Source organism: Neophocaena asiaeorientalis, unplaced genomic scaffold, assembly GCF_003031525.2.
Source record: "Neophocaena asiaeorientalis asiaeorientalis breed wild unplaced genomic scaffold, Neophocaena_asiaeorientalis_V1.1 scaffold59, whole genome shotgun sequence".
In the NCBI taxonomy this organism is placed as follows: Eukaryota; Metazoa; Chordata; class Mammalia; order Artiodactyla; family Phocoenidae; genus Neophocaena; species Neophocaena asiaeorientalis.
In genome coordinates, this window is record NW_020174268.1 from 16220297 (window position 1) to 16245614 (window position 25318).

Below are 25318 nucleotides of genomic sequence, written 5' to 3' on the forward strand. Positions count from 1 at the left end.
GCAGGCGGACTCTCAACCACTGAGCCACCAGGGAAGCCCCTGTATTTAATTTTTGATAGTGTGATTAATATGTGTCTTCACGTGTTTTTCCTTGGATTTATCCTGTATGAGACTATCTGTGCTATATGGACTTGATTAACTATTTCTTTTCCCATATTAGGGAAGTTTTCAACTATAAATATATTAAGAAAAAAAAATTTTTTAAGTGGAAAAAAAAACGGACGGACAGAACCCTAGGACAAATGGTGACAGCAAAGCCATATAGACAAAATCTCACACAGAAGCATACACATACACACTGACAAAAAGAGGAAAAGGGGAAAAAATAATAAATCTTGCTCTCAAAGTCCACCTCCTGAATTTGGGATGACTCGTTGTCTATTCATGTATTCCACAGATGCCGGGACATCACGCTGATTGTGGAGATTTAATCCGCTGCTCCCGAGGCTGCTGGGAGAGATTTCGCTTTCTCTTCTTTGTTCGCACAGCTCCTGGGGTTCAACTTTGGATTTGGCCCCGCCTCTGCGTGTAGGTCGCTGAGGGCGTCTGTTCTTCGCTTAGACAGGACGGGGTTAAAGGAGCAGCTGATTCGGGGGCTCTGGCTCACTCAGGCCGGGGGGAGGGAGGGGCATGGGGGTGGGGCGGGCCTGCGGCGGCAGAGGCCGGCATGACATTGCACCAGCCTGAGGTGTGCTGTGCATTCTTCCGGGGAAGTTGTCCCTGGATCCTAGGACCCTGGCTGTGGCAGGCTGCACAGGCTCCCCGGAAGGGAGGTGTGGAGAGTGACCTGTGCTCGCACACAGGCTTCTTGGTGGCTGCAGCAGCCTTAGCGTCTCATGCCCATCTCTGGGGTCCGCGCTGATAGCCGTGGCTCGTGCCCATCTCTGGAGCTCCTTTAAGCAGCGCTCTTAATCCCCTCTCCTCGTGTACCAGGAAACAAAGAGGGAAGAAAAACTGTCTTGCCTCTTCGGCAGTTCCAGACGTTTTCCGGGACTCCCTCCCGGCTAGGCTAGCCGTGGTGCACTAACCGCTTCAGGCTGTGTTCAGGCCGCCAACCCCAGTCCTCTCCCTCGGTAATTGCTTTCTTAATGGTCCCTCCTCTCCCTGCTACTCTGTACCATCCAGGCAGTCAGGACCCCTGTCTGTCTAGCCTCTGCTATCATAGTGCTTGATACACAGTTGGTACTCAAAAAATATTTCTTGTCTAAAATAATGTGGTCATTGTTGATAAAGAGAAATAACCAATTTAAATTTATTTCTTAACTCTAGGTTATATCAATAGTTTTTTAATTCTTCAAAATTGATAACCCATATATTTTTTTCATTTAAAAATGGCTCATTTTAAGTTCCATCCTTCTGAAAGCTCCAAACGTCAAAGAGAAGTATTTGACATTGCTTCCAGATATTCAACTGTTATTTCATGCTTCTTTTTTTAAGTGAAAGCAGGTTTTTTTGAGATACACATTGCATAGACAGAATGTGCTCCGTTTCACAAGGCAAGAGCAGCCTATTTCATTCTTCTTAATCTTAAATTAAGTGTTTTTGTTAGACTGAAAAACCTCTTAATCAACATTAAACTTCTTTTAAGCATTTTCTGCAAAATAAAAATACTCGTATTGAAATTGTATTTACCTTTGATGGATCATATCTTCTGAGTGCTTGTAAGAGTTGTGGAATTTGTATTCTTGTCTCTTCTTCACAGAAGAAAATCCATGATGAATTTCTGCTATATGTTACAGAAAAGCTGACAAAAACAAATAGGTTATAGTAATCACCTTTATAAAGTGAGTTTATAATAAGGTTTAAAACTGATCAACAGGAAATGGATGAAGGACATACAAAATGGCAAGAAATCTGGATTTTTTTCCCATAATATTTTTCTTCTGTGTATAGTTTAAGCGTAGAGGAAAGCCAGATACTATTGGTTTATGAAACAGCTAGACTTCTTAAAGTTAATTCTTTCTATGACAAACCCCAATTCAGAAGAGACATAATTCTCAAATAAAATATCAAATATATTGACATTATATCCTTTAAGAAAGAAACATATTTAAAAATAAAAGCTATTCATGATTAAGAATCAATCATCAATGCTTAAACTGTATGAATAATGCAGTTTGACTATAAATATATCTAATTTCTCAAATAGTAAGTTAAAGTAGTTCTAAAGACACATGGTACACTAGATATAAAAACAGGAGACTCAGAGAACTGAATCATTTTTGTAAAAAATCCAAGAAATACTTAATTAGTTTGAAGTAGTACTTATGATGTATAACTTGGGAAGAACTGTTTTAGATACGAGACAAACAGTAAGGAGCTGGGGAATTACGGTCACTGTAGATTAATTCAAATAAAACCCACTGCCTAGTGAAACAGGAAAAAAAAAAAGAATCAATCATCAAGAAATCCGATTACAGTAGTGGTCATGGAGTCCAAATGGACTTTACTTACTGACTGAGGAAAAAACACCCTCTGAGTAAGAAAACTAGGGAGCCTACGAGCGTCAGGTAGAGATGCCAATAATGAGCACGTGTCACGTGAAACGTACTGCGGTAACAACGGAAGAATGGTCCACGCGCCTTCCTGCTGAGCCAGCTGGTGAAGGAGGAGGACTCTGGGGACTTCCTGAAGAAACAATCGTCAAAGCAGAGAAACAAATAAAAAACACAGTATGACCGCAGCAATTTCTTCAAAAGACTCAAATTTAAAACCAGGTATTTTTAAAGATCTGACGCTTTGCTCTTCCTACTCGTCTCTTTTCTCTTCCCTTTGGAGCTACTAGAAGTGAAGGATTTTCGCTGAAGCCACACAGCCTCCTCAGCCCCCAGGCTCCGCATGTCTCAGAGGCCCTCCAGGAAGGGTCTTCAGTGACACCCGGAGCAGACCTGGAATTTGCAGGCGTGCAAAGGCGACTGGAAGGCAAGAGCCCAGGGGCAGTCAGGGCAAACTCAGAGGCATAAAGACAGCTTTCTCTGTGTACACAACAGAGGAAAGCACGTGGAAAATAAAACACTTCAGGCTAAACAAGAGGATATAATAGCCAATTTACCTCAAGTGAAGAAAAAATTTTAGAGTGCCCCTAAAAACACTAAAACACTAGAACACCATCATAATGAAGAGCTTTGGGTCTAAACACTAGAAATAGAATCCTCAAGTATTCAGGCAACAACAGTAATAGCATAATGATGTGGTATCAAAATTTATAAACCTAGGAGGAACTAAGATCCAGAAATAGACACAACTACGGTTACATATACATACCTGCTCTACTACAGAGAGAGAGAGAGAGAGAGTCATATCTTTAAAGCTATCAATATGAGCTTTGAAGTTAAGCACTATTTAATCTACTTCAAGTTGAGACAAGTCAAAACCCAGACACCTAATATGCCTGGATGCCCCCCAACAAACTGTAGGCTATTCTGTGTTCTGTAGTGCCTGCAGTCCCGGTAATTGTTACAAAAGACTTTAAGAATACATGCTTAACTATATGAAATATTACCACACTAAAGTAGACGCCATACCATTCTTTAAGTTCACATAAGTTTATTATTTAAGAAGAAAAGAATGCCTTCCAATATAAATCTTCGGGCAATCAAATAAGCCTCATTTCTTCGTCGCATGCAGTATTTTTTTTAACTGCCGTGGACAAATATGAAACGTAAAAACAGTAATCAAAGGTTAAATCACACTAACAATACGGCACGTCAGAGAGAAAAAGCAAACTCCTAGAGGTTGAATTAGCAGCACCCCAATGTAATCTGGGCTTTCCTACTGTTGATTCTGAATAATGAAGTGATTTTCGTTGTCTTTTCAAAAACTGCTATATGTATGTGTATATATATACACATATATTAGCTATATGCTGTATACATGTATATGCCATACACTTACATATATATGCCATATCTATACATATACATGCATATGTAGCTATATGCTTATACATACATATGGCATACATATATACACATACATATATATCACACACATACATATTCATGAGGATTACATAAGAGCAAAAATCGTGTGAAGAAAACTAGTAACATTAATATTTGCATAAAACTTTCAAATAATTATGGGAGCATGCTAATATGAACGAGCTAGAAAAGAAACACAGCAAACACTAAAAGAAGTCTTACAAGAAAATAAGCAGCAAATGAGCTGTTATATAGCAACTGAAATTATAATAATGAAGACATTATGACAATGGGAATGTCAAATGTTAAAACACATAATTCCAACCATGTAAAACAAAATCACAGATGAATAGAGACTGGAAAGGAGCCAGAATCAGAAGGATGAAATTATTACATATATGCTTTAAAATATATTTTAACTAAAAAACTGTTTTGAGCAAAAATAAATACGAAAATGTGGTTACCAAACAAGAACCACCCTTCCGAGTTTTAGGAACTATACAAGTGATGTCAACAAGTATTACACCCAGACAGGTAACCTCTGCAGAAAGGCTGTGAGGGCGCTTTCCTGGCAGCGGTGCAGAGGCAGGCCTACGAATACCTTCTGTCACGACAATTTGCAGCAGGCAAAGGTTCAGTCAGCGCAAAGGAGGAGTTATATTCTCGACTAAAATAAACTCTCTGGATTACTAGTGGGTTACAATCTTTCCTATCTCCATTACTTTCTGTTTACTAAATCACATGCCTGGATTTTGTAATTTGCTTCAGTTGGTGAACACAAAAATGGCAATCAAGTTTTCTGTACCCCTGTATCTCCAAATAGAAACATTTCAAAAACTAGTATGCTATGTTGATAACTATCTCCAAATATGTGTGAATACGTTTGTCTTAAAAATATAAAATAGGTCCTCCCTTGATACTCAGAAACCTGGTCTTGATTAACTCTTGATTAAGCCAAAGCCATTCTACTTATAAACTTTTGTCTACTAATTCTCAAAAAGGACCAAGAGCTTTTAGTCTTGTTTTATATATGTGTGTGCATATATATATGCATGTATGTTTGTCTGTGTGTATATATTCTGTGTGCAAATGCACATAGACCCAGACTTAGATACACACATACTCATATGTATTAGCACCTCTAAGATAAAATAATTTAAAAGGTCACAATAAAATTTTCCATCAAATGATCTTATCTCAGTTCTTACCACTCGGGATTGTAGTAATTTATGTTCTTTATATCTACTGTCTGTTCTATCCACAAGAATTAAACCTCCTTAAAGATGCCACATCACCACCTGACAGCACTTTTAGATGAAAATAGAGTTTTTTAGTATGTAATTGCAGGGATGAATGAGTTTTCAAACGAAAAATCAAGGAAAAAGTAAGAAAATGTTATATCAACAGAGCCCTTTGGAATAAAAGCTAAAAGCTATAACAAAGGCAGTCATGCCTGTCGGCAATCTAAATGATGCCTATTCACCAAACCATGATTCTATTTCAAACCTAAAAGTTGAAGGTAAAATTCTATCACAAATGAGATAACACCATAACAGAGGCAAGCATAAAGGGACTAAAAATGCAAATAATCAAATATGGGTAAATGACAGAAAAGGAAAAAAAAAAAAGAAAAAGTTGATCACAGTAATTTAAACATCTTACGTTAACACTATTTGTCTTGCTGAACCAAAATCTACCTTTATTTCCATCACTGACATCTACTGCTATCCTAATAAGCATTTTGAAGTCAGAAGGCCTACTGGACCTTCAGGCAGTACCTCCTTTGAACATTTTTTATCATGGCATGTTCACATTTAATGCCATTAATAATTACTGAGAACCAACAAATTCAAAGCCAACACTCTACTTCATTACCTGTTTCTCATACATATTCATCGTCTTCATTTGGGAGAGGGTTTTGATCGCATAGCTGCGCCTTCTAAAAATGCTTTGAGAATGGAGAAGGCCCATTATTCTTGATATGGAGGCAGAAATCATTAAAAATTTATATCTAGAACTAGTATGAATGAAAAAGCCAACATCTGAACATGGATCAAAGTAGATTAATATTTTAAATGTCATAAATGACTTTATTAGGCAAATTTGGTTTTGAACCACTTTAGTCTTTCTGCCTCTGTCTGGAAAAAGTTCAACTAATTTAACTCCATGATGCTGGCCTCTTCCCTTGTCAACAGACTATTTCCCAATATTCGTTACTTGTCCATACCTTAATTTAAGTTCATGAGTTTACGGTCTAATTCGGCCTCATTATTCAGACCAAGTACTAAATTAGAAAGCAAAAACCAAGATATTTGTTCAGTATTAGGCAAAAGTTCTAAAGGCCTGAATCCTGCTTTTAAGACTGATTCCAGTTCAACTGTATTTCCAAATTCCAACTATTACATAGTTCTTAGGCACTGAACTTTTAGCCCAACAAATAAATCATGACAAAATTTAACATCTGTTTATTGTTATTTCTTCCATAAGAAGTAGGTCTATCTTATGAGGATATAATATCCTGTTTGGAACATACATCAGACAGATTTACTAGCCTTTAAAAACCCAGGATTCACATGTGGACCGGGAGACTACAGTAATGCTATAATGACAAACATTCCAGAAATCTGAGCCTATGTTAAAATATATTTTTTTCCCCAGAAACCTGTCATTTCCTAACAAGAGAAAAATATTACCTCATCATTGATATAATTTCTTTATTAAATATTTACTTTGAAATGCATTACTATGTACATTTTTATAGCTCATATAACTCTGTTTTAACGAATCATTCACTCACTCATGAAAGGCAATAAAGCTTAGCATGTAGGGACCTGATTTCTGGAGGCAAAGTGCTTGCATCAGAATCCTCGCTCCAGCTCTTCAGCCTTGAGCAAGTTCCCAGACCTGCCTGTGGTCTGTTATCTATCTCTAACATGGGGGTCACAACAGTGCTGGGGTCAAGTGAGTTAATACATGCCAAGCACTTGGCACAAGCTTGCATGTGATGGTTATTAATATTATTATGATGGTACAATATTTGTTGAGCAACTACTATGGGCCAGGTGCTGTTCTAGGAACACAGGAAACATCTGTGAAAAGACCGGGCAGAGTCTTGGATCTGGCCTCTCGGATCTCAGGTTCTAATGCAGGATACGGGCCGTAAGCAAATATATCTAGAATATAATGCCAAGGATAAATGGTATTAAAAAAAAAAAAAAGCCGGGTAAGGTGAGAGAGGGCACAGACCACTGTTTACGAACTGGCGTGGAATTCCCTGCACACAGCAGCGGCAGCGATCTGCCGCCGGGCCCCGTGATTAAGGCCCCACCTGTGTGTCAGCAGGCAGCTCAGAACTGAGACGCAAGCCTGGCCGCACTGCTCGTTAGTGATGTGGGCGTGGGCAAGTCGCTCAATCCCTCTAAGCCCGTTTCCTCTCTGCAAATGGGGAGAATTACAGACACCACTTCATAGACGTAGAGGAGCTGACGCTTGAAGGCGGTATAGTGTACTGACATGAGCGCGAGGTAAAGTAACGGCTATGGTGAGCACTCGGTGAACGTCCGCTGCGGGCACTACTATGGCTTCCAACCCTCGTCCAGGGTCTCTACTGCAGACCCCGGCGCCACGTGTTAGGCGTCTCACTAGTCCCTCCAAGCCCACCTCCCCAAATGTGAACTCATGGTAGTAGCTCACAGAGTAGCTGAGCCCTTTGCCAACATCCCGCGAGACCCGAGATTTCCTCTCTCCATCAGTGGGGGTCCTCACAGTCGCCCCGGCAAACTCTTCCTGTTTCTTCAAGGCTCAGTTCAAATGTCATGACAAAGCCTCCGCTGCCCTCCCCCGGCAGGGCGGGCGGGCTGCTGCCTGGCCTGTGTTCTCATGGTGGCTGCTGCTGCGGCTGCAGGAAGCGACATGCAGTGCCCCGCCCCCCATCACGAGCCTCCCAGAGGGTGGCACAGGCAGGGCCCCCCTCCACAGTGACTCACCGGGAAAAGGTCGCCCTGGAGGGCATCACCCGCCCCAGAGCACTGGCCTCCTCCAACACGTGCATGCATGCATTGCCACCTCACTTGGTCCCCTGGGCACCGATGTCACCACCAGGAGAGTGAGATCTAAAGTGACCACTCGGGACTTCCCTGGTGGCACAGTGGTTAAGACTCTGTGCCCCCCCCCCCATGCAGGGGGCCCGGGTTCGATCCCTGGTCACGGAACTAAGATCCCACATGCATGCCGCAACTAAGAGTTTGCATGCCACAACTAAGGAGCTGGCAAGCTGCAACTAAGGAGCCCACCTGCCACAACTAAGACCCAGCACAACCAAATATAAATAAAGTAAGTAAATAAATAAACCACTTGTATGGGTCCCTAGCTCCAGACTCAGAATCCTGCGTGGCAACGCCAGCTGGCCACCCTCCATGAGCTGGGGAGACCCCGAGTCTGGCCTCTGAGGTCCTGAGTGGGCCGAGCCCACTCCCACCAGATTCACACCAGGTAGAAATCTCCAGTAAGGGAAGGTGTCCAAATGCTGGGCGCCAAACAGAGACCCACATTCACGACATGGTGTGAAGAATTCATTACAGCTGAGCAAGCCCCAGAGGAAGTGCACTCGGTCTCACTGCTCTGTTTTCTCCTGCAGCATCTCGCCCAGGCCCTTGCCTAAGTAAATACTCCACAAAGATTTGGTAAGTGGATGCATAAATTCTTACTCAACAGCTAGGTAGTAAGAACTCCACTTTAATAAATAACTTAACGTGATTACTTAACACCTACCGATTACGACAGAAAACAAACTTTCACTAAGTAATTTAGCATCCAGTTGCTCTCACCTAAAAAGGAAAGTTTTGTGAAAGCGACTTGATTCTCACAGCTAACCTTTCAATGAAGCACCTCACGCTGTCTCCTTGCCAATATGATAACGTCTAAAACTAGAAAATACAAGGCCACTTTCTCAAGCTTCTTCTCGCTCATCTGTGAAAGGCTTTGCTTCCAGCTTTCCTGCCTTATCGCATGGAAATGAGGTTTTTTCAACTAATGAGCCCAGACCTAACTCTTCTTGAGAAAACAGTGATTCCCAAAACTTTCTGTGAATAAGCAGAATCATTTATTTGTAAGGTTGTGATTCTGCCAGCTTTTAAATAAAGTTCGTACCACAAAAGAAGGCAACAAAATTGGAACTGTCTGCTCTCTTCAGAAGCTATTTAGCTGTGGGAAGGGAGAGTATGGAGGTTTCTAAGCAGCTAGTCTGGCCCCTTTGGGCCTAAAACGGAAAATGTAATCCATTATTGCCATAAAATGAAATTTACAGGGGCACCATAACCCCCCTAAAAAGAAAACCTTATAAGCCTAACCCACTTCTGAATTTTCTTTTCTGTATTTGGAGGATGCCTTAAAAATGCGTCCAAACGTAGATGTAGAGAATGGACTTGAGGACACGGGAAGGGGGAAGGGTAAGCTGGGACAAAGTGACAGAGTGGCATGGACATATACACACTACCAAATGTAAAATAGATAGCTAGTGGGAAGCAGCCACGTGGCACCAGGAGATCAGCTCGTGCTTTGTGACCACCTAGAGGGGTGGGATAGGGAGGGTGGGAGGGAGACGCAAGAGGGAAGGGATACGGGGATAAATGTATATGTATAGCTGATTCACTTTGTTATACAGCAGAAGCTAACACACGATTGTAAAGCAATTATACTCCAATAAAGATGTTAAAAAAAAAAAAAGGGTCCATAACTTATCCGTGGTTCTGCCCCTCCCTCAGGTCCTGCCTTCATTCTAAATCCAGCCTGTCCCCTCTCTCTGAGTAGTCACTCCTACAGGGGCTTATTCCCTGTCTCCCATTCAAAGTGATTCCCCAACCACACATGACCTGTGCCTTGTGCTAAGATCATACTTCAGAGTCTTCAAAATGTACATGAGTCTTTATTTTACTAGAACCTAGTTTTAAAAAAACACAATGATGCTTTCTCCTCTCTCCTTTATTGCCTCCAATTTAATCTTATTTTGAAATTCCTTTGGCGAACATTAATGGCTTCTATAATTTTAAGCAAGTGTTGATACATTTCTGAAGGTGCAGTAAAAACTATGTCAATCTAGGATCAGCCTTGGTTACCGGATCCCAGGTCCCAGAAGGAAAAAAATACTCTCATTTGACAGCCTCTCCATCACAACATAAACTCAAGCTTCTCCAACAGAGTCTTCGCCAGAGACCGAGCTGACTGCGCCCATTTCACGTAACAAAAAAAATAAGAATTTTCACACAAACACTGACTCAAGAAGGAATTTTTTTCAAGTTCAAAAAGCAGAAGTCAAATCACAATTGACACACAGATGCCACGCACATAACAGGTATTTAAAACAAAATACACTCAAGGGCCTGATTAATTCAGAGATTGTCGCACAAACTCTCCTTATGGGTTTCTGTTAGCCTTACCTCCACCTGGCTTTTGTTCATGCACCTCTTGGTATAGTCAATCTTTATAAGTTCACATTACCCTTCCATCTGTAATGCAGGGAGAAAGCACTCAGGAAAAACGGTAGCACTTCTTCCAAATCTGCATTCTTCTATCTGTAGATGTACATTTAGGAACCCTGGACTGGTCAACCATATCACCAGCTCTACTTTCCATCCATTCTGATCTAGAAAGATCACTATTCCTGCTAAAACACGCTTTACTCATCCCCCCGAAGAAATCCTAGGTCCCCTGGCATCCTAAAAGCAAACCTTCCTGATGACTCATGTCTTCGTCTTCCAGATCTGGTTCCGTGTTCCAAACCAACATCCCTCCAGCTAATTTCCTGTCTCTCCTATCGGATCTGATAAAAGTCTTCCTTCATGTGCTGTTTACATATCGCTCTACTTCCTAAACAGCTTCATGACCACCATCTTTCTCAAGGGCCCCATGGACTGTCTAGAGATGTCCTGTTACGTTCAAAAGTACCTAATGTAGCTACAGATGTGCAATGAATATTGCTGAATAGATATTTTAATAGACTTATTTCGGATTTCTAATTTCTACTTAATGATACAGTCATTTCTATTATGAGATCGTTACCATCTATCTTATAAGTAATTCAAAGAACGAGAGTATCTTTTCTAAATCCTCTCTAACTCTGCTCCACCACAATCCAGAATGGTTCTCTGTACACAGGAAGCACTTGGTAAAGTCTGCTAGCTTCCTGACTAGAAGAACTATATCATTATAGACTTCAAAACCATTATGAACTGCCTGATAAGCATCAAACCTGGAAATGGGAGTGACAACTCACAATGACCCAGACTGTTGCAGAAAACAAGGGAAACAGCTTCACCACTCTGGTAACAACTCCGAGGACAGTGTCATGTTTCAGATAGAAAGTTCGCTTAGGCTCCTGTTTTTATACTCAAATGAGAAGAATGAAAAACGTTTGTGTTTTCAATAAGACCACATTTTAGCACCTTGAGGCGAAACAGGCGTAGGCAATGACTTGCCAAAGCAAAAGAGAACAGCTGGAAGCAGATGCCTAACTGCAGAAACCGTTACATTTTTGCACCTTAATTTTTGGCAGATTTCGTAGTCAAGTGCAACCCGACAGAAGTAACGAATAAATAAACAGCAGTTCTAGACATCTGGTGGCGTGGAAGCGGTATTTTGGACTCTCAGATAAATATTCAGATGGTAAAACGTGTAGCTGATTCCTCCCTCACTAAGCAACTGTGGTGAATGCTCGTGGTGGGCAAATCGATGGAGAAAACCAAAACTGCAACCTCAAGACCTAATGATTCAGGTCATAGGTGACATCCTGTCCCGTTAGAGGCACAGCACATACCTGGCAAACCATGGGGCTGACCCCTCCGAGGAGCCAGCCTGCTTCTGCCGCAGCACTGGGGAAGCCCTGACGACTCTGCCCCGGATTCGGCTGTCCTTGTCTTCCCCAGCTGACGACTAGGCTGTCAGTTCTTTTTCAAGAATATGTCAGTTCCTTAAACCAAGGTCCAGTCAAATTGCAACTAGGGAGCCATGACCTGCCTCTCCAAGTGACTTTGCTGCCCTATAGTCTCTGCATCTCAGCACTTAATTCTCTGCAGTTAATCTTCTTTCTCTGTTTTCATGTAGTTCTAGGTCAGGGTAGCTCATCATTGCCCCAGGTATTGTCTACAGACCCGGTGTGAGCTTTCGACAATCTGTGGATCTCCAAGATGCTATTCATGGAATAAATTCAACTTTAAATCACATACATAACATAAAGAACTCTACAAAGAGAAAAAAAATGAACCAGTATCATGTACAGATGCAAACTGTAAAATCTTTCCAGCCATTTCAACTACCAAAAGACTTGTTAACCCAAATATGAAATTACCTAAGTTGTAACAGCACACCCTGGATCTTGTGAGCAAATTAAATCCAAGCGCTAAAACAAAATTCTGTCATAACTACTTCAGTACTCATAGCTGGCCTCCATGCTAGGAAAGAACTGAATAAGAAAAACAGACTATCTGATAATTAAAGGGAGGTTTCCAATTGCTTTACTCTAGACTCCATTTATTATCACAGAAATTAGATGCTGGGGGAGAGGGGTTTGCTTGATGATACTGCTTTATTAGGTGCCTTTAAATGTAATACCAATACTGCCACCTAGTGGCAATCTAAGTCACCAGCTAAACAGGTGGTCTAAATGGCAAACTGTAAATGCAAAGGACAATACAAATTAAGTAGAAGCATACTGAAACTAAACAGAAGCACAGAATAAACTGCTAGAAAAGTTCAACACTTTAGAGAAATAGAAATGTTTCCTAACCTTTCTAGGAAAGGTTACCACAAGCAGAACACTGAACATGGTTGAGCCATATTACAGCATGTAACCAGGATGTTACGTTCTTATGTTTTATACTGACCTCAGAGAACTTTAGAAAAGAGAGACACAAGGGCTTCCCTGGTGGCACAGTGGTTAAGAATCCGCCTGCCAATGCAGGGGACATGGGTTCGAGCCCTGGTCTGGGAAGATCCCACATGCCGCGGAGCAACTAAGCCCACGTGCCACAACTACTGAGCCTGCGCTCTAGAGCCCGCGAGCCACAACTGCTGAGCCCTCGTGACACAACTACTGAAGCCCACGCACCTGGAGCCTGTGCTCCGCAACAGGAGAAGCCACCGCGATGAGAAGCCCATGCACTGCAACGAGAGTACCCCCTCTTGCCACAACTAGAGAAAGCCTGCGCACAGCAGCGAAGACCCAACGCAGCCAAAAAATAAATAAATAAATTTATTTTTTAAAAATTCATAAAACACACATGAATCTGCCTCTACAAAAGGGAAGGTACTTCTGGGAACAAGGTACAGAGATATATGTGCACATAATTCATATATGAATTCAAACGATACGTAACTCTGTCCTGACATCATCACTGATTCACAGTTTGGGGTAACAGCCAAGGCCCAACTGAGCTAAATTGCATGAATGCTCACCCAGACCCCACTGAGGGACTATGTGGGGCCCTGCTCCCCAACCCCCGCACAGGCCTCTACCAGAGCCCACGGAGGAACCCCAGCCTGTCAAGGTTGCTGCAGGACTTCCTCTCTGATGGAATCTGAAAAGGTTTAGTAGAAGAAAATCTCCAAAGTTGGGTTTCCAGACAAAGGGGAACTTAAAACTCATCAAGCTGCTCCTATCTCCAAGTACCTCCCCCGAAAAAAAACAAAAAAACCAACCACCTGTCTATAGCCTGCAACACTTTCCTCTCCCTTGAGAAGGTATGAGGAACCGACGGACTGTCCTTGCGGGGACGTGGGGAGGGTGGATGAATTTCATACGTAAAGCATTTAAAGATTAAGCACAGTAAGCTTTACTGTCAGCAGTGCCTTAACCTTGAATACCATTTACAGCTGTTCATTTTTCCATCGATATCTCCAACCCTTTATTTCCCGGCTCCCACCAACAGAAAGAAGCTGTCTGTCAAACACACAGGTCTCTTGTCAGAGAGCTCTTGATGGCTTTTACCTCCAGACAGCACTTCTGTGTTGAAGGCCACAGGCATATAGTGGAGCGGGCTGGGAGGAATTTCTTTGCTTGGCTAAAAAAGAAAGCTCCTATATGGCAGCACAAGAAGGTAGATCTTCCTTTGCCCCAAACCTCCAGCATCATTCAGAACAGATTTAAACTCAGCTCACGCCTATTTCAAACATCATTAAAGTGTACCTGGACGTGTCAATCTTTCTCTCCATAATCCTTCTTGGATATTACATTATAAATCAAATCAAAAGTTCAATTAATAAGATCCAATTTAAAAACGGATTAAGAAACTCACAGAAGAAGCACCGCACTAAGGTTAATGAAAGTGTTATTTCAACATAGAAATTGCCATAGAACTTGTTACCAAAATTTTGAACATTAATTATCTTTGCTATTTTAAGCTCTGCCTTTAAAAAGTTATTTCTTCCACTTTTTTCTATCATACTTTATGATGAAACCATGATAGTCCTATACATTTATATAATTCTCTTTAAAAATATATATAGTTTGCAGATGACATGATACTATACATAGAGAATCCTAAAGATGCTACCAGAAAACTACTAGAGCTAATCAATGAATTTGGTAAAGTAGCAGGATACAAAATTAATGCACAGAAATCTCTGGCATTCCTATATACTAATGATGAAAAATCTGAAAGTGAAATCAAGAAAACACTCCCATTTACCATTGCAACAAAAAATATATATACATATATAATAATTTAGAATACGATGCTTTGAACATTAGAAATTAACTAGAGCATTTTAAACAATATAGTCCATATTAAGCCAGCAAAACAAAAACGAGGTATTTTATCTCAATAAAATTGATCATCTATGGACCAAGAGCTTTGGAAAACATAAATGAATCAAGAAATAAGTATCTGACATTCCAAGTCACCTCTACATACCTGGGTAAGATCTGCAGCTTGCTTTAAGATGCTTTGTTTTAACTGTTCTGCTTTCTTTGCATGAAAAGAATTACTTTGACTCTGGATGACAAATGTAATTCCTTTTAAATCTAGAACGACAACAACAAAAAGTTTTCAGGTATTTTTTTAACAAACTTGAAAACAAGTCAAAAAAAAAAAACCACCACAAGGCAAGCCTTCAGGCAATAAACCCTTAGGGAAAAAGAATCAATTTATATGTAATTCTAATAACACAATCTCCCTTTTTAAACTGATCTCTGCAACTTCCTTCCTAGAAGTTAGTAAGTAAATAAGCTCGCTGTACTAGACCAAGTCTGTGGTAACAAACTGTGACATTGCTCCTGCATCTGTCAGAAAGTACGCAAATGTTAATGTGGGAAAGAACACTCACTTCCCTCGTCACTGAAAATCCAATGTCTGCAAGAAGCCGTTTAACAATTCACACATAACCCTACAGTGTGTCTACCTGTTAGGGGCTGCATTGTGTCCCCCAAACTTCATGTGTTGAAGTCCTCACCCCCAGCACCTCACATTGGGACCTAATTTGGAACTGGGTCTTTACAGAGGTGATCGAGTTAAAGTGAGGTTATTAGTATAGGTCCTAATCCGATATACGGTACTTGGCGTCTTTATAAAAAGAGGAAATCCGGGCAAGAGACACACAGAGGGAGGATGCTGTGAAGATACAGGGAGAGGACGGCCACCTGCAAGCCAAGGAGGGGGGCCTCTGAGGAAACCAACCCAGCCTCCAGAACCGGGAGACAAACTTCTGCTGAAGCCACGCGGTTTGTGGCACTTAGTTTCAGCAGCCCTAGCAAACTAACACTCTACCTCAAGCACATTCTGGACAGCCCTTCAAGGTGACGCTCAGCAATGACCTCACAAGGCACCTGGCCAGGATGCAGTGTTATCTCCAGGAAAACAGCCACGATTCCACACAGCAGGGCTGTGGCGGGAAGGGCTGCGTAAAAAAGCCTGTCGGCAACACTGGCCATAGCTGCCGCCAGCTGAGACTGGCTTCAGGGCAGCCGGTGTCTTGACAGCGTCCAGGCCAGGGGAGAACACAGACGTCTCGCCGCAGACGGGGCTGCTCAGGCCCCGCACCAGGGAAGCACATCAGGCCTGAGCTCGTGATAAAGAAAAGAGACTGCCGTTGTGTCAGGACGCTGCCACCAGACAGCGGTGCTGGCTGAAGGCAGATGTTACAAACTTTTAGCCTCCAAGCAACACGGATGGACCTGGAGATGATCATACTAAGTGAAGTAAGTCAGACAGAGAAAGACAAATATGTGATATCACTTATATGTGGAATCTAATAAAAAAATACAACTGAACTTATTTACAAAACGGAAATAGATGCAGACTTAGAGAATGAAACCCTGGTTATGGGGTGGGGGGAGGGATAGACTAGGAGTTCAGGGTTGACATGTACACACTGCTATATTTAAAACGGATACCCAACAAGGAGCACCGTACAGCACAGGGAACTCTGTTCCAGTATTCTGCAATAACTTAAACGGGAAAAGAATTTGAAAAAGAATAGACATATGTATACGTAAAACTAAATCACTTTGCTGTACACACACCTGAAACTAACACAACACTGTTAATCAACTATACTCCAATATAAAATAAAATTTTTTTAAAAATTTAAATTTAAAAAACTGTAGCCTCCAGCAGGCTGACAGTAAATGAATGTGAGGACCCTCCCCCCACCAGGAGCTTTTCACTTTAACCCCTCGACTCAGGGCCGCTAACTTGGTTTTAATTTATTCCATTATATTTTATCGTTCTCATGTTCAGTTCTATAGTTCCATTCATTTATTCACTCAAATATTCATACAACAAATAGCTCCACAGTGAGCAGTCCAGATCCTAAAAATAATCCAAAATACTCTCTAGTTAAAACTCAACAAAAAATTTAAAAGGAAATGCCGAACAACCTGCTGAATATGACCTCATTCTTTCTTTGTAGGAGTTTATATAAACATGAACCCTCCACATACCGATCTCTGTTTTAAATCAGTATAAATCAGACACACAGATAAGGTTCAAACGGGTATCTTCTACTTCAACTGAAATGTAACCTTCGATCCACTACATCTGAAACACTAACGTAACTGACTTATCAAAATGAGAAGTATTTATTTTTTTTAAGACTGGAGTCATTAAGCCTCAGAGAATAACTTTTGCAAAATTTAATAAAGTGGAAGATGCACCTGTGCAATGACCCAGAAACTCCAGCCTTATTAGTCATCCTTGAGAAACTCTCGATGCGTGTACAAGGGAATGTAACAAGAGTGCTCACAGCAGCACTGTGTAAAAAGAAAGAATTGGAAGCAAAGCAGATGCCCCCTAACAGGATACACAAACTGGACTACTACACAGCAATAAGGATTAACTGACACTACGTGGATCAAGCCAGATGGATCCTGGAGATGAACCCTACAGACAGAATGCTGAAAAAAGCAAGGCACAGGGGAATAACCATACAGTATAAATCAATGGTTTACAAAAATATAAACACAAATATATAAAAATGGATATATACCATATATATGCATGTATATGTATCAAATATGGTGTGAAATGAGAATGATCGACACCAAATCAAGATAATGGTTTAAACGCTACAGCTGTGTTAGGAATACTTTATCTCTTAATCTGAGTGGTAGATACACCGTGTTACTCTTTGTAGCTTCCTGTATGTTCAAAATAATTCATAATAAATTTTTTTAAAAGAGCAGCTCGGACTTCCCTGGTGGCACAGTGGTTAAGAATCCTCCTGCCAATGCAGGGGACACAGGTTCAAGCCCCGGTCCGGGAAGATCCCACATGCCACGGAGCAACTAAGCCCATGTGCCACAACTACTGAGCCTGCACTCTAGAGCCTGAGAGCCACAACTACTCAAGCCTGCGCACCTACAGCCCGTGCACCACAGCGAAGAGTAGCCCCGCCTCGCCACAACTAGAGAAGGCCCACACGCAGTCATGAAGACCCAGCGCAGCCAAAAAATAAATTAAATAAATTTTAAAAAAATTTTTTAAAGTTAAAAAAAAAGAGCAGCTCCATCTGTCAAAAGGTTAACCCTGCAGGAATCAACTCCCACCACCTCCTCTACCAGATCAGCAAAGTTCCCACTGTTGGCACAGAAGCAGCTCTTTGGTGTGGGGAAGAGGCTTGGGGAGAAGAAAAAAAGCGAATTCTTCCCCTTTTCATATCTGGGTCCTGTGCTATTTCCTCTGCTCCTGAGAGATCATCCCCTTCCTTTATCAAGTGCTTGGATCTCGCATGCTGTGTGCACTCATTCAGCAAACATCTCCAAGCCTCTCCTAAGCAGGAGGATCCAGGATACACAAAGGAGCAAGCGTGACCCCAGCACAGGAGTCTAGCTCAGAAGACGCCATCACAGCACGAGGCCGTGGGTGTCACTGCAGAGCCAAGCGGGGACCCTGGGAGCACAGAGGAGGAGAGCCAGTGCAGGGAGAGCTTCTGGGGAGGGGTGTTTCCTGAGTTTCCTCTAAAATGCAGCAGTGGGACTTCCCTAGTGGTCCAGTGGTTAAGACTCCGCACTTCCACTGCAGGGGGCACGGGTTCAATCCCTAGTCGGGGAACTAAGATCTCACATGGGCACAGTGTGGCCAAAAAAATAAAATATTAAAATTAAAAATTAACATAAAAAAATTAAAATGAAATAAACATTTAAAAAGTAAAAAAAAAATAAGACAGTTTCCTACAGACTCAGGCACAAGGTAGCAGATCAGCGGCAGAAAGAAGAGAGTTATCACAGAGCCCACAGCCCACCTTATCTTGGTAGCAGCCCTGAGAGGTGACCAGGGAGTTTATCGGGCATTTCTGAGAAAAGGATGAAGGGAACAGTCAGTGATAAAGTTAGAGAGGAAGGCTGCGTCAGCCAGATCAGATCAGGAAGGATCTATGTGCCACGCAACGAGGCCGGGTCTATAGACTAACAGCTTTCAAACTGGGGAAGGGCTCCAGAGCGCTCTGGGACCCCAGACAGCAGAGCCTCCCCAGAGGATGTGGTGAGGACACCAAGTCCTGGGGACACCCAGGGACGACTTTTCCAACAGAGAGAGCAGTGAAGGTTCGGGACAGCAAATGGAGTGTTGGGCCCTGAAAGTATTACAGTTAGGGGAGGCTGTACGGTGAGGTAAGGAACAGCGTGCGTGTGCTGGAGTTACCTGTATGAGGCAAAAGCGGAAAGGTGTACCCAGGTCCTACAACCCTGACACAATGAACGATGACCACGTTCAGCCCTACCCCCAATCCAGGAAAGAACCAGCATAGTACAGTTTGGTTCTTAAATTCCTGCTGTTCTTTATATATCGGCACCAGGAAATATTTCCTGACATACATCCTAAGCCCTCCTGGACTGCATCGCATTCTGGCTGAGTCTAGATCTCCGGGTTGTCTTCTCTGTTCATGCCGTTCAACCACTTGACTCTTAAGCTCTCACTGCCTGGTCAGTGGAACCAAATAAGACGATTCCACTATTTCCCCATCCCTTTGCTGATACTTCCCTAAACCCTGCAATGTGCCTTGAGCAAACACAGTCACAACTCAAGACAGATTGTCACTGTATCTCCTCCAGGAATGAGTGATAAATGGGTCACACACTAAGTGCCTGACAATAATGATGAGTGTGACGGGCGAGAAGGGAAGATAGTCAAGGATACAGCGAGGACCCACTCGGTGTTAAAGCCGACGGTAGCTGTAGAACTTTCAGGAAACAGGACCAGAGATGGCTACAGAGGGAGCCCTGTAGGAGGATTAACTCTTCTGTGAAGAGGAAAGCAATCAAAGGTGGGGACACACAGTTCTTTGAGGCAGAAGCCCAGTATGTCTCCCTTTGCTACCAAAGCAATAAAGCTATCCTTTTCTTTTTTTTTTCTTTTTTATAAATTATTTATTTTTAGCTGTGTTAGGTCTTCGTTGCTGTGCACAGGCTATCTCTGGTAGCGGCGAGCGGGGGCTACTCTTCATTGCCGTGTGCGGGCTTCTCATTGTGGTGGCTTTTGTTGTGCAGCGTGGGCTCTGGGCACACAGGCTTCAGTAGTTGTGGCACACGGGCTCAGTAGTTGTGGCACACAGGCTTAGCTGCTCCATGGCATGTGGGATCTTCCAGGGCCAGGGCTCGAACCCGTGTGCCCTGCATTGGCAGGCAGATTCTTAACCACTGCGCCACCCACCAGTCATTGGTTCAAGATGCTGGAGTAGAAGGACGTGCGCTCACTCCCTCCTGTGAGAGCACCGGAATCACAACTAACTGCTGAACAATCATCGACAGGAAGACACTGGAACTCACCAGAAAAGATACCCCACATCCAAAGACAAAAGAGAAGCCGCAGTGAGACGGCAGGAGGGGCGCAATCACAGTAAAATCAAATCCCATAACCGCTGGGTGGGTGACTCACAGACTGGAGAACACTTATACCACAGAAGTCCACCCACTGGAGTGAAGGTTCTGAGCCCCACGTCAGGCTTCCCAACCTGGGGGTCCAGCAACAGGAGGAGGAATTCCTAGAGAATCAGACTTTGAAGGCTAGTGGGATTTGATTGCAGGACTTTGACAGGACTGGGGGGAACAGAGACTCCACTCTTGGAGGGCACACATAAAGTAGTGTGTGCATCAGGACCCAGGGGAAGGAGCAGTGACCCCATAGGAGACTGAACCAGACCTACCTGCTAGTGTTGGACGGTCTCCTGACAAGGCAGCGGGTGGCTGTGGCTCACCGTGAGGACAAGGACACGGGCAGCAGAAGTTCTGGGAAGTACTCCTTGGCATGAGCCCTCCCAGAGTCCACCATTACCCCACCAAAGAGCCTGGGTAGGCTCCAGTGTTGGTTCGCCTCAGGCCAAACAACCAACAGGGAGGGAACCGAGCCCCACCCATCAGCAGACAATGAGATTAAAGTTTTACTGAGCTCTGCCCACCAGAGCAACAGCCAGCTCTATCCACCACCAGTCCCTCCCATCAAGCCCCTTAGACAGACTCATCCACCAGAGGGCAGGCAGCAGAAGCAAGAAGAGCTACAATCCTGCAGCCTGTGGAAAAAGCACATTCACAGGATGACAGACAAGATGAAAAGGCAGAGGGCTATGTACCAGATGAAGGAACAAGATAAAACCCCCAAAAAACAACTAAATGAAGTGGAGATAGGCAACCTTCCAGAAAAAGAATTCAGAATAATGATAGTGAAGATGATCCAGGACCTCAGGAAAAGAATGGAGGCAAAGATCGAGAAGATGCAAGAAATGTTTAACAAAGACCTAAAAGAATTAAAGAATGAACAAACAGAGATGAACAATACAATAACTGAAATGAAAACTACACTAGAAGGAATCAACAGCAGAATAACTGAGGCAGAAGAACAGATAAGTGACCTGGAAGACAGAATGGTGGAATTTGCTGCTGCAGAACAGAATAAAGAAAAAAGAATGAAAAGAAATGAAGACAGCCTAAGAGACCTCTGGGAAACATTAAATGCAACAACTTTCAGATTATAGGGGTCCCAGAAGTAGAAGAGAGAGAGAAAGAACCCAAGAAAATATCTGAAGAGATTACAGTTGAAAACTTCCCTAACATGGGAAAGGAAATAGCCACCCAAGTCCAGGAAGTGAAGAGAATCCCAGGCAGGATAAAGCCAAGGAGAAACACACCGAGACACACGGTAATCAAGTTGGCAAAAATTAAAGACAAAGAAAAATTATTGAAAGCAGCAAGGGCAAAATGACAAATAACATACAAGGGAACTCCAGTAAGGTTAACAGCTGATTTCTGAGCAGAAACTCTACAAGCCAGAAGGGAGTGGCATGATATACTTAAGGAAGCCAGAAGGGAGTGGCATGATATACTTAAGGTGATGAAAGGGAAGAACCAACCAAGATTACTCTACCCAACTCTACCCAGCAAGGATTTCATTCAGATTCGATGGAGAAATCAAAAGCTTTACTGACGAGCAAAAGCTAAGAGAATTCAGCACCACCAAACCAGCTCTACAACAAATTGTAAAGGAACTTCTCCAAGTGGGAAACACAAGAGAAGAAAGGGACCTACAAAAACAAACCCAAAACAATTAAGAAAATGGAAATACGAACATACATATTGATAACTACCTTAAACGTGAATGGATTAAATGCTCCAACCAAAAGACACAGACTGGCTGAATGGATACAATAAAAAGATCCATCTATATGCTGTCTACAATTAAGAAAATTGAAATCATATCAAGCATCTTTTCTGACCACAACACTATGAGATCAGAAATCAATTACGGGGGAAAAAAATGTAAAAATGACAAACACATGGGGGCTAAACAATACATTACTAAACAACTAAGAGATCACTGAAGAAATCAAAGAGGAAATCAAAACATACCTAGAGACAAATGACAATGAAAACACGACGATCCAAAACCTACGGGATGCAGCAAAAGCAGTTCTAAGAGGGAAGTTTATAGCAATACAAGCCTACATCAAGTAATAAGAAAAATCTCAAAGAAACACTCTAACGTTACACCTAAAGGAACTAGAGAAAGAAGAACAAACAAAACCCAAAGTTAGCAGAAGGAAAGAAATCATAACGATCACAGCAGAAATAAATGAAATAGAAACAAAGAAAACAATAGCAAAGATCAATAAAACTAAAAGCTGGTTCTTTGAGAAGATAAACAAAATTGATAAACCATTAACCAGACTCATCAAGAAAACGAGGGAGAGGACACAAATCAATAAAATTAGAAATGAAAAAGGAGAAGTTACAACGGACACTCAGAAATACAAAGCATCCTAAGAGACTACTACAAGCAACTCTATGCCAATAAAATGGACAACCTGGAAGAAATGGACAAATTCTTAGAAAGGTATAACTTCCAAGACTGAACCAGGAAGAAACAGAAAATATAAGGAGGCAAGGATATACAATGGAGAAAAGACAGTCTCTTCAATAAGTGGTGCGGGGGAAACTGGACACCTACATTTAGAAGAATGAAATTAGAACACTCCCTAACACCATACACAAAAAATAAACTCCAAATGGATTAGAGACCTAAATGTAAGACCGATACTATAAAACTCTTAGAGGAAAACACAGGAAGACATTCTTTGACATAAATCACAGCAAGATCTTTTTTGATCCACCTCCTAGAGTAATGGAAATAAAAACAAAAATAAACAAATGGGACCTAATGAAACTTAAAAGCTTTTGCACAGCAAAGGAAACTACAAACAAGACAAAAAGACAGCCCTCAGAATTGAAGAAAATATTTGCAAACGAATCAACGGACAAAGGATTAATCTCCAAAATATATAAACAGCTCATGCAGCTCAATATTAAAAAAACTCATAACCCAATTCAAAAATGGGCAGAAGACTTAAATAGACATTTCTCCAAAGAAGACATATAGATGGCCTAGAAGCACATGACAAGCTGCTGAACATCACTAATTATTAGAGAAATGCGGATCAAAACTACAGTGAGGAACCACCTCACACCAGTTAGAATGGGCATCATCAGAAAATCTACAAACAACACATGCTGGAGAGGGTGTGGAGAAAAGGGAACCCTCTTGCACTGTTGGTGGGAATGTAAATTGATACAGCCACTATGGAGAACAGTACGGAGCTTCCTTAGAAAACTAAAAATAGAACTACCATATGACCCAGCAATCCCACTACTGGGCATATACCCTGAGAAAACCATAATTCAAAAAGACACATGCGGGCTTCCCTGGTGGCGCAGTGGTTGAGAGTCTGCCTGCCGATGCAGGGGACATGGGTTCATGCCCCGGTCCGGAAGGATCCCACATGCCGCAGAGTGGCTGGGCCCATGAGCCATGGCCGCTGAGCCTGCCCATCCAGAGCCTGTGCTCCACAGCGGGAGAGGCCACAGCAGTCAGAGGCCCACATACCACTAAAAAAAAAAACAAGACACATGCACCCTAATGTTCATTGCAGCACTATTTACAATAGCCAGGTCATGGAAGCAACCTAAATGCCCATCGACAGATGAATGGATAAAGAAGATGTGGTACATATATACAATGGAATATTACTCAGCCATAAAAAGGGACGAAATTGAGTCATTTGTAGAGACGTAGATGGATCTAGAGACTGTCATAGAGTGAAGTAAGTCAGAAAGAGGAAAACAAATATCGTATATTAACACATATATGTGGAACCTAGAAAAATGGTACAGATGAACTGGTTTGCAGGGCAGAAATTGAGACACAGATGTAGAGAAGAAACGTATGGACACCAAGGGGGGAAAGCAGTTGGGGGGGGGGCGGGGGGATGAATTGGTAGATTGGGATTGACGTATATACACTAATTTGTATAAAATGGATAACTAATAAGAACCTCCTGTACAAAAAAGTAAATAAAATACAATTCAAAAATTCACAAAAAGAAAAAGCAATCAAAGGTTCTCTAATTCTCCCATTTCTGAGTATATACCATGCACCAACCATTCCACTAAGTACTAATCTCTCCCGGTCAAAAATTATCTCACGCTGGTGTTTTTCCGATGTAAAATCAATGTGATGGTCTTCTGACAAAAGCTGCATAACAAGTGCCTGGGACTTCAGGCTGGGGGATGGACACACACACACACGGTAAGAGCCACCGGAGGGATGTCGTACTTGGTGAGAACCATGGTCACCAGTGAATGTCCTGATTAGGCAATGAGTCAAAAGAGGAAAAAAGACCGCCCCACGCTTGGAGTCGGTCACCCAGCCCTGAGCACTGTGAGACCAGGATCCAGGCACCGATTCTGCTGGGATGGCTGCTTTCGTAGCCCCACCGCCATCCCGGTCCTGCAGACTGACGTTAAGAGTGTAGCAAATAAGCTCCCTGAGTCGTTTTTCAAGTTCAGTTATCACTGGATTTGCCATTTGCAACTTGGAGACTGTAGATTCACTTGCTCAGGCAGCTCCCCAGGTACGTTCAAGACCACATTCCAGATCAGGGCCATTGTTCATTTAAGAACCACTTACTACGAGGAGGCCCACCAGCTCCCACAGAATCAACACACAGCCAAATGCCCAAATGCCTAAGGCTCGGCCGCAGAGGTAAAATCTCTGAGGATTTTAAGTCTCCTCCCGTGAGTAGAGGCTCAGCCACACAGGGTGTTGTAATGCAGGAAAGGCAGAGCAATGAACCCCCGTGGCTCCTTAAACACTGCTGCTCTCTGATCCGAAGACTCCAGCCCACCCCCTGTGGTCCCCGCACACCCAGGTCCAGCACAGGCCATCCTACCCTGCCACCCGGAGGGGGGCCTCTCCTGCCTTCTAGACGCCTCAGAACCCAGGCCCAGGCAAGGAGGGCCTAGGAAGGAAAGCGTCCCTTTCCCCCGTCCAAAGGCCCACCTCCCAGGTCTCCATGGCCCACCCTGGGATGACTGACAATGATCAAGTTCACACCCTCTAGGAAGAGACCCAACACACAGAGGCGCG

The 25318-nt window shown here is 42.6% G+C and overlaps 1 protein-coding gene across 1 annotated transcript in view; it reads right to left on the reverse strand.

Annotated features, from left to right (window-relative positions):
• The window catches only part of B3GLCT (beta 3-glucosyltransferase), a 90534-nt gene that overhangs the window by 54999 nt on the left and 10217 nt on the right, over window positions 1-25318 (reverse strand). The window contains exons 4-6 of the mRNA XM_024755648.1: window positions 14825-14934; window positions 2552-2628; window positions 1633-1744 (exon numbers count right to left, since the gene is read on the reverse strand). Of these exons, the coding sequence (XP_024611416.1) occupies window positions 1633-1744; window positions 2552-2628; window positions 14825-14934 (299 nt within the window). The remainder of the gene's footprint in view (window positions 1-1632; window positions 1745-2551; window positions 2629-14824; window positions 14935-25318) is intronic.